A 10,010-nucleotide genomic window follows, 5' to 3' on the forward strand; every position below is an offset into this window, starting at 1 on the left:
GTTATGTAATGTTAATAATATTATTTTAGATGTATGTTTTATATAGTCATTTGGTTATATTAAATAATAATAATAATAATAATAATAATAATAATAATAATAATAATAATAATAGTAATAATAATAATAATAATAACAATAATAATAATAATAATAATAAATGTTATTTAATGTTAATAATATCATTTTAGATGTATGTCTTATATAGTAATTTGCTTATAATAATAATAATTTATAACAATAACAATAACAATTATTATTATTATTATTATTATTATTATTATTATTATTATTATTATTATTATTATTATTATTATTATACTATGTTTGATAACGGATCCCAAAGCTTAACGTTTTTCCTAACGTTAAGCTTTATTAATGACTAGTGGTTAATATAATATTTTGAATAAAATGTAATATTTGAAAATAATTGAAATACAATTTTGGAATAAACGTTTAATCGAATTTGCACGCATATAAAAGCAGGCGATTAAGCTAATATCTTTCATTGTCATTTATTCACTGATTAATGAGACACACAATGTCTAACAAAATTGCACTTTTTAATTATTAAACACTATATATAAATATACATTCTAAATCCAGACACGAACCTAATAAAATATATTGAAAGGAAGATGTATTTATTTCTCTCTCTCTCTCTCTCTCTCTCCCTCTCCCTCTTTTTTTATAAGCACGAGGCTGGGGTATGCAGCTGTGGAGCGGAGAGGGTCAGCGTTATTTCACTATATTCTCCTCTTGATTACGAGCCGAGCCCATCAAACCAGACATAATTACAGTCATTGCGCCCTTATTTATTCTAATGCAGTTTCCCATCTACAGGATAATTATGAGCAATTTTTTTTCGCACGTGGAATCTTTTGTTAACAAAGGAGATAGCGCACTGAAAGAAAATTTGCTGTGCGATAAAAAAAGAGCGACTTAGGTGCACCACAGCCCCCCTCACAGCGGCTCGCTTATAAGTAAGCCTGGCAAATTGCTTGCAGGTGTATACCGAGGGACTGTCAATAGGAAGAGCGCACAAAATTAGCAATAGCACAATGTTGGAATAATTAAGGCTGTAGTGAAATTATGGAACAAGGGCTGCCTTATTTTGTCCTACAAATGACAGAAAGGCTAGCTTAAAAATTAAACAAAGAATAAGTTGCATTATTTTTTTTAGCATAAGAAAAAAAATATATACACGTTTTTGTTATAGTAATGTATCCTTTCTATTAAATATTTTGTGATCGCAATTTTTTTAAATCAATAAACAGGAGAAACCGTAAATAAAAAAAAATAGAAAAATAAAATTACAATAATTTTTTTTATTCACTTCAGTTGATTTGTTTTATGTAGCCTTTAAAATAATACAATACAACAGTAAACAGAATTATTTGTAACTGATATTTTATCCAGATGTTCTCATTTGTGCAAGTCTCAAATTAAAATTCAAAGCTGATTGAGTCTCTGAAAAAGGCTGAAAAAGTCCAGGTTTTCTTTTAATATTTAATATATTATTAAAAAGTTACGTTATTGTATATTATATCCTCGTTGGGAAAGGAGCAAAAAAAAAGCAATAAAGAAAAACTAACTCTGACAACAAACGTTAGGAATTGATAAGCTTTATTCTTACCTTTTGTAAGAGAAATGAGTATGCAGATCAGGCGTATATTCATATATGTGTCAGTGTTTAGTATCCAGTGGTCACTACGCTGGCTGGACGCTTCAGGTCCCTGCAAGCGCCTGGTGTAAGCAGCAAGGCTGGGAGCTTTAGCAGCAGCACACTGAACAAGACTGAAAAATTCCAGCTTTATTTTCCCTCTTTATAGCTGTTGGGGGAAAAAATTGCAGATTATTAGCATAAATGTTTACTCCTCATTACGCTGATGACATTGTGCACTCGAGATCTTGGTAATCTTTGGGAAAATTATGAGTAATTTTTAAAAATTTAAAGCAGCAGTTACCACGCAATTCAGGCTAATTTTGCGTAGGCTCCAAACGGATATAATTATAGCCGAGTCAAGATGTTATGCTAAAAACTATGCATTGATATTCCCATTTATTATGTACATGCAACTTTGACAATGTTGATGCATGAAATAGCTGGAAATTGTCTTGCGCAAAAATTACAGTCCATATTAGGACATCTAAAATTGCGAAGAATTATACAGTAATTGCAGGCTTTCGGATCGGAGAGCCAGAATGCTCAAACTGGAGCAATTGTGGATGAAATTACAGATCAGAGTATAAATTAGGGAAGGGGTATGGCATTTTTCAAGTTGTCTCCAGGATTCCGGAAGTGTCTAACACCGCATCATCACTAATCTTTTAGGGAGAGAGAGGGCGGCATGCAGAACACGCGCGGCTCTGGTACTTCTTTATAGCCCACATTTGTTTTCATTTGTAATACAGTGACATTTCCCCCTCTTTGTTTGAGTTTTAAAACATCTTGGTTTTACTTCTCTAATCATCTATTCTAATTTCCTGTCGTGGTCTGTGAATGGTGCAAGAGGCACACTGTAGTCTAACCTAACATAATAATGGGTGTTAACCATTGTCCCGATGGTCAAACGTCTGACTCTTCAAATCCACGCTTCATAGTTTTAAACAAGTGACTGTGCGCATGATGTCACGTTATTAGTCCCCTTTAAAACATCCCACTAAAATGTTTTTATTAGCAAAGCCTAACCCCATGCAGTATCATTGGTCTATACTTATACAAACCCCCATTCAAACTGGCTTCTTTTTGTTATTTGTAAAGCTGGACATATTGAGTAAACTTTCTGGCTAATTTCTTTTGTGAGTTTCCTAGGGTGCACATCAGAAGGTTGCAGAGAGCTCGTGCACTTCCAAGCCCCGAGGCGACATAGAACATATGTAATGCGGCCATCTCTGACAAAGTACATCCTGATTACATAGAGTCTTCTGCTTTGATCATTCAGCTGAAGAGATCATGTAGAGAGAAAATATGTCGTGCGCTCCCTATTTGCTTACGCTATATTCTTTGTGTTTTTTCTTAGGCCAATATTTTATACCCAATCAACCATATAGCTAATCAGTACGTGTGAGATGTTTTGATCATAGTAAACCCGTTAAACAGTCTATAAAATATAAAATTACGCACCGTGCATTAATGTCACCAAAAACATTTTTTTTTAACGCTGTTACTGTTACTCTTTAGTGGCCTACAAAGGAGTGTGCACATCTTATATTATGGGCGGGTGGTGAAGATTGAGTGCAGTGTTTTCATTTTTGTTTAGACCAGTTTTATGCTGTGACTTGAACCCTTCTCATCTGCTGAACCCATATCATGATCTCCACCTCACCTCCATCTCACTACTCCTCTTGTCAGCACTAAATCTAGGTTTTCATATTTTACATTATGTAGGCTGCGTAGTCATACCTGTCATGTTGGGGGACAAAAGGTGAATTTGTGAGTTTTGTCTGAAACGTTTACAAGCATCACGCCTTCAGCCAGACTTATTACAGGCTGAGAGGCTTGTCTGGCGCCAGAGCAGCGGGAGGAGGCGTGGCCGGAGAGAGGGGAAAACATCTGAAACATTTCAGCAGTGCGCTACAAGCCCTATAGCAAAAAGCGTTCACAGAAGAAGAAACAGCTTCCTCTTCAGTGTTCAAAGTTGAAATCGCAAAACAAAAAAACCCGTAAAATTCACATGAAACATTTTTATTTAAATACGCATTTCATTGAATGGCAGAACAGTTCATTCAGCATACGACATAAAAAATAAATTAAAACAAAAGTAGGCTATTTCCGAGAAACGTGTTACATGTGAATTTTGAGTGGGGGAAAATCAGTAGCTTTTGAGTCTTTAACGATAATGTTTTCCATTAATATATCCAACAAAAAAAACGAAAACCCTACCTTATACCTACAAGCCTATAATGATGGCAACATCTCAGAAGGACGCGATGAAACATACAAGTACAGGGACAAGTTTCTCCTACTAACCTTATGTACAACTTAGAAAGCAAACAAAATTATGGGACATCGATGGGCACATTTAAAATACATCATGGTGGACAAACGAAAGTGAGGTCATTTTTTTGAAGGCACGATACAGCTTGAAATTGTGCTACATAATCTGACGTTAACACATCCTGCTATAAAGTTCACTCCGGCGTGAAGAGCCTTTTCGAGCATAGCTTTGGATCTTAGTGGTTCATTAGCAATGCATTATGTTATCCTTTAATTTTCCGCCTCCAGAAACAAAATAAATAAATACAAAAATAATTGCATTGTCTTTTATTCTTCCGCGTCTGCCTGATGACGACATTGTGTATAATGAAAAAAAAGAAGAAAGAAAAACAGTATTACACGCAGCAAGGAACATGGCAGGCCTACATCTCTGTCCAATATAATCAGTCGCGGCAGTTCTCAGTAAACGAGGCCTATTAGTCACATCAAGCTCTCGTTTTTCTCCTCTTTTTCTATTTCCCCGAAAAATTCTCCAGTCTTTTTTTTTTTTTTTAAAGTCATTTTCGTTGTTGTCAAAATATCGTCCCAGCGCTGACGGCTGTGTTGTGGTGGTGCGGTGCCAGCGCGTTTGCTTGGAGGTGCGCGCCTGAGTTCGTGGATGAGTACCAGGAGTAGTTGGTGAGGAAGGAAGGCGCCGTGGTGCTGGGAGAGCCACTGCTCGGGGCTAAAGCCGAGCTCACACTGTTCATCCTCTGATTTGGTGGAAAGTCCCAGGCGCTGTTAACAGGAGGAGAATGGCACGGCGGAGACTCACTGGAAGCCACGTGTTGCTCGGGCGGGATTTCACCATTCTTCCACAACTTCTTGAACTTTGAGCGGCGGTTCTGAAACCAGATTTTCACCTGGAATAATAAAGCGAGATGAGGTTCGGTCAGAATAAATAAACGCATATAAAATACACATAGCTAAAAAAAATAAGTAGTGTAAGGGTGTATCTATATACGATCAACAGGTTTTAATAAATCAACAAGTATGATTTTAATATATCGTGATTTTATTATTATAAGATCATACGTAAATGTAAAACTGAATGGCATGTACAACGTGATTATATCAGGATATATTGCAGGAAAACTGTAAAAAAATAAATATCTTACTGAACATAATTAATGCTTATTTAATTGCACGTATGCTTTGCTCGTTCAGTCGTGATCAGTGACACTCACCTGGGTTTGCGTGAGGCCCAGAGAAGCGGCGAGCTCGGCTCTCTCCGGCAGCGCCAGATACTGCGTCTTCTGGAAGCGCCTCTGCAGGGCGGCGAGCTGGAAACTCGAGTAAATCGTTCTCGGCTTGCGCACCTTCTTTGGCTTCCCGTTCACCATGCGAATTTCAGGCTCGTTCTCCTCTTTTTCTACAATGAGATAAAGCATTTTTAGACTACCAAGACACACTAGTAATGTGGTAAACAAGAAAGGTTACATGCAAAGCCACTTCTGATCACTACAGTAAAACAGACTGTGATTAGTTTTTTAATGATTTTACGCTTGTAGTTTGCTGTGTAAGAACACACTCGTGCTCGTTTTACCTGCGTCAGTAGGAGTAGGCGATGCGCTAGAGCCGTATGTGCTGTACGTACTGAAGGAACTGTTGAAGCCCAACTCGTAAGACTTGGCGTTGTACTGGACGCTGCTCATACCGTTGTTGTGGTACGGATAAGTGCCGAGCTGGCCATAAGGTGAGCCTGCACAGTGACTCGGTTGCTGGCCGTTGTAGTAGCTACTGTCCGTGGCGGTAGAGACGGGTAAAGTCGGGGATTCCTGCGACTTGTGCAAGCTGTGGTAACCGCTCGAGGTAATCTGGTTGGAATGCATATCTGTGCTGAGACTGTCAAACACCCCAGTCATGGTTAATGCTCAAACAAAATAAAACCGTGCAAATAATGGATAGGCACTCATCTATTTACGAAACCGCGTGGGAAAAAAAGCAGAAATAAAATTCACGATCAGTTACTAATTTGTTTTCGTAGTAGCTGTCATTCCGGTGAGGTTTAGAGAACAGACTGTCATTCCCTGCCCGAGGAGCGTGATTGTCTGCAGCTCAGGAGTGCAGCAGGCGGCATTTATCGCGCGTCACGTGGGAGGCCGAACCTGCGCGCCGCGAACAGCCAATGAAGGCAGGCTTCAGAAAAACGCAGAGCGATGTACAGAGCTGCACAAAAATCAAGTTTTAGCGCTTTAATGCTTGCAAACATACATATCTGTATACAAGCAATCATCCATACACGGAAAAATAAAACAGTAGATTAAAGATCTTAAAAAATCGTCAACTTTTGCTGCTATTTTTTTTTTGTATTTTTCTGACTGAAAATATGTCATAATAAAAAATTAGAAAAAAATTCAACAAGTTTACGCTTAAAAAACAACTTTGATCCAAGTTTTCTTTATTAGGGCACACACACACACACGTGCGCGCGCATGCATGCATGCATAAGTGGCCTACGTAGGCCAGATAAATTACATAAAAAGAAAATAAACGAATGAATGAGATGCGCAAACGTAATGCACAAACATAGGCATTTTTGTTACTTTCATTAACATTGATTTTTAAAGATTTATTTATTTTGGACTACTTTCTAAGATTTTTCAGTTTTTACTTCATTTTACTTTTTAACACCCAGACAAGTAAACTGAAATGCCTCTGTAATTTACTCACAAATTCTGATAACCCATTGTTTTCACTTGATCTTAAGATGCTTTAGACGGACTTCCTCACGTCAGTACTCAGTCTCACGAATCTTCTCGCCCTGTTGCGACATCTGTTGGCATAAACACCCCTAAGACTAAGGTTAATGGTTGATCATAAGGGTGGCCAAGGAAAGCTTTTTAGCTGAATAAGTGATATATCATGTTAGTACACATGTTAGAATATTAGTAAAGTGAACATTGATTCTGCTAATAATTCTGTATACAGCCCAGTTAATTTATTTACCACGATAGAGCCTTTTTTCCGTAACCTGATACAGCACAAGTTGTAACCCCAACTACACATGAACCACAAAGACATACAATGGAAGATTAAGAGCTGGACTATCTATTTATTTATTTATCCATCCATGCAATGTTTGCTTTTGTTTGTTTACATTTATTTGAATGCAATGTTTACATTTATTTTTATTTATTATTATTAGTTTCTATTATTTATTATTATGTCTTTGAAGTGTTTATACAACAGTAGATTTATTACAGACCAATAAATATGTGTATGATTTTCACACTTCAGATCAAGTAAGAGCGTTTCTTCCATACAACCAGATGTTTTTCCTTCTCTCTATATTGCATGTTGTATGATTTATAGCTTCCATAATCATGGTACACATACATACTCCCTGTATATATAGCTATTATTTAGACCACCTGTAGTAACTTGCTATTCATTTTTAAAAGCTTGTTTTGTATCCCCTCATGTCTAAGGATTTTGAAATTTTTGTTTTTTTGTTTGTTTCCATTTTGTAAAAATTGTTTCTTTTATATTGATCCTGCTTAAGCACATATCCAGTGACTATAGATATATGACTGGAGATATATTTAGGTGTATATGTGTATACTTCCTAGAGTGTATGATTTCTCATGCAAGTTATTATTTTCGATTTTGTAAATTGAAAATTTTCAAAAAAAAAAAAAAAAAAAAAAAAAAAAAATATATATATATATATATATATATATATATATATATATATATATATAGAGAGAGAGAGAGAGAGAGAGAGAGAGAATTCAATAAAAAAGGGGGAAAAAAAGTTATTGCATGTGGTGGTCAAAATGACACATTAGCTTCCCCTCTGGTGTGCAGAGGTATTACTGCGATTAATTGGCACCCGCAATAAATACAGCAGACCGAAAGGGGGCGATGCAGCACATGCATTACGGAAGTGTTGGGTGCTGATGGACCAATACTTCAGAACAGGTCACAAACCGTTGAATGAATTAAACATAGCATTTACTATAAGTTTATAAGATATTATACCACATAGCTGTTGAATTCTCAAATCTGACTGGTCAGCAAGTGTTGATTAATTATCTAGAACAGCAGCTCTGACAATACTTGCAGCTGGAAAGTAAACCACAAATGTATATTCTAATAGGCTGTTTCTGTACTGACTTCTCATTCACAATAGACTGTGTAGTCTGACTTATAAGACAATTAAATGTGTTAATTAACAAAGAAAAACTTATCGTCCTTATAATGATGCTCTTAGTAAGGAGATGTTTAATTGACATTTATGGAAGAAGTTTTGGGTATCAGGGAGTTGTTCATGTCAGTATGTATTTTGTCACAGATAATCTTCTGGACAGAGAACTCAGTGGTATACAATTGTTACTAACATGACCAGCTTGCTTTTTTTTGGTCTTTATTAACTTGTTAAATTAAAGAGATAAAATTAATGGTTTGTAAGGAAACAATTTTTCAAGGCTGCTATAACAATCGTTTATAGGAAATAGAGAGGTAACTATAATTGGTTAAAACATAACTTTCATTAATTAACTTTTCAATAAAATCCTGTGGTGTAAGAGGAATTCTCATTCTACTGGGTGTCAACAAAGCATCCATGTTGAATTACATCACACCACCTCATGATTGATTATTATTATTTTAATTTAGATTTATTCCTTATTTAATCCAGCAATATTGTGATGCAAAGCATATATCACTCAAAATATTGATGTACATATCACCTGACATATTTGTGGTGCACGATATATTTGCCAAGGTCAGGAATGATAGGAGTATAGCTACATTTCGTCTACTAACATCTGTGTTGACAGGGAAAAACGATCTGACAGGGGCAAAAAGATAGTTCCTGTGGGCATGTGTTTAAGGTAGAATGAGACTGTGACAGATTGTTCAAGATGACCTGGGAAATCATGAATTTGACAGTCTTAAAAATGCATGTCTGAGGACTTAAGAGATGAGTATTTTACATGCTTCCTGAATAATTTTGTTTGACACACAGAACGTGACAGCTCAGAAACACATTCAAACAGCAGTAATAAAGCAAGATGCAGATAGAATGCTTGATTTTTTTTGCAATGTATTTATTACAATCTAAGGTGTTGTATAAATCCATTATTCAAAAAGATGTTGTGTAAAAGAAGCACGCCAACAGGGGTCAGTAGCTGCATATCTTGAACTTTTAGCCATCTGTCTTGCCCTTAGATGGGGTGGAAGCAGGATCGCTGTCTGAAACATCTGAAATGATTATTCATATGAAATAGAATAGTAAGAGGGACAATCAAAGTCAGTTTCTATAGTTTACAAGCAGCTTGCAGCTAAAACTCTTAGTAGTACTGTATAAACTGTATAAACAAATATGTTTATCCACTTCTGTCATGTCTTTTCTGGCTTCTGTTCTCAGTCTGATTCTAATTAGATTTCACTCATCTGTAGCTCACTGTTGTTCTGTGGCCTCTGATCATGGAGAGGAGTGCAGAAGCTTGGCATGGCAAGACACAAGGTTACCGAACACTAAAAGTAGTAGAGGAATTTCCTGAATTGGTAAAATCCTTCAGCATTTTACTACTGATAGGGTGTTGTGATAGAACATTCCTGTTTTGTTGAGAGCAATGTAGTCTACCATTATTTGCAAGATGACATGAAATACCACTGACTCAGTGTGTGCCACCATTCAGCTGTGCTAATCATCAAATGTTCAGCTGCTTTCCGAAGTACAGCTGTCAGTTTCAACCACATGTGCTGCATTGTTTCATTTAGCGGCAGCCTGTCTGCCTTTTCCCAAATATCCTAATCTGTGAAAAACCATGGTGGCTAGAAGTAATTTGCCATGGTGTCTAGAGGCAATTAAATAAAATAAGAAGTTAATTTGTGTTGTTTAGTCTTACATATGAATCAAATGGGTAAAGGTTTTGATGTCTGAAGTGATGACCCTGCAGTCAAACACACAGAAGGTTTTTGGTAGAGAGTTTCAAACAGAGAAGGCCGAGTGAATAAACACACTGGCGACATACTCTATAATGTTTAGATTATGCCTGCTGTTGGAGATTGTCCTTATGTT

General features: G+C 36.3%; 1 protein-coding gene across 1 annotated transcript; it reads right to left on the bottom strand.

Annotated features, from left to right (window-relative positions):
* Positions 1–4,500: 4,500 nt before the first annotated feature.
* dlx2a (distal-less homeobox 2a) lies at positions 4,501–6,043 on the bottom strand. Its single transcript, XM_058391086.1, has 3 exons — positions 5,526–6,043; positions 5,167–5,351; positions 4,501–4,842 (listed from the first exon to the last, which is right to left on the bottom strand). The coding sequence occupies exons 1-3, from the start codon at positions 5,842–5,844 to the stop codon at positions 4,513–4,515; spliced, it is 834 nt and encodes a 277-aa protein (XP_058247069.1). The 5' UTR covers positions 5,845–6,043; the 3' UTR covers positions 4,501–4,512.
* Between the last annotated feature and the right edge of the window lie 3,967 nt (positions 6,044–10,010).

This window comes from Hemibagrus wyckioides, linkage group LG06, assembly GCF_019097595.1.
Source record: "Hemibagrus wyckioides isolate EC202008001 linkage group LG06, SWU_Hwy_1.0, whole genome shotgun sequence".
Taxonomy (NCBI): Eukaryota; Metazoa; Chordata; class Actinopteri; order Siluriformes; family Bagridae; genus Hemibagrus; species Hemibagrus wyckioides.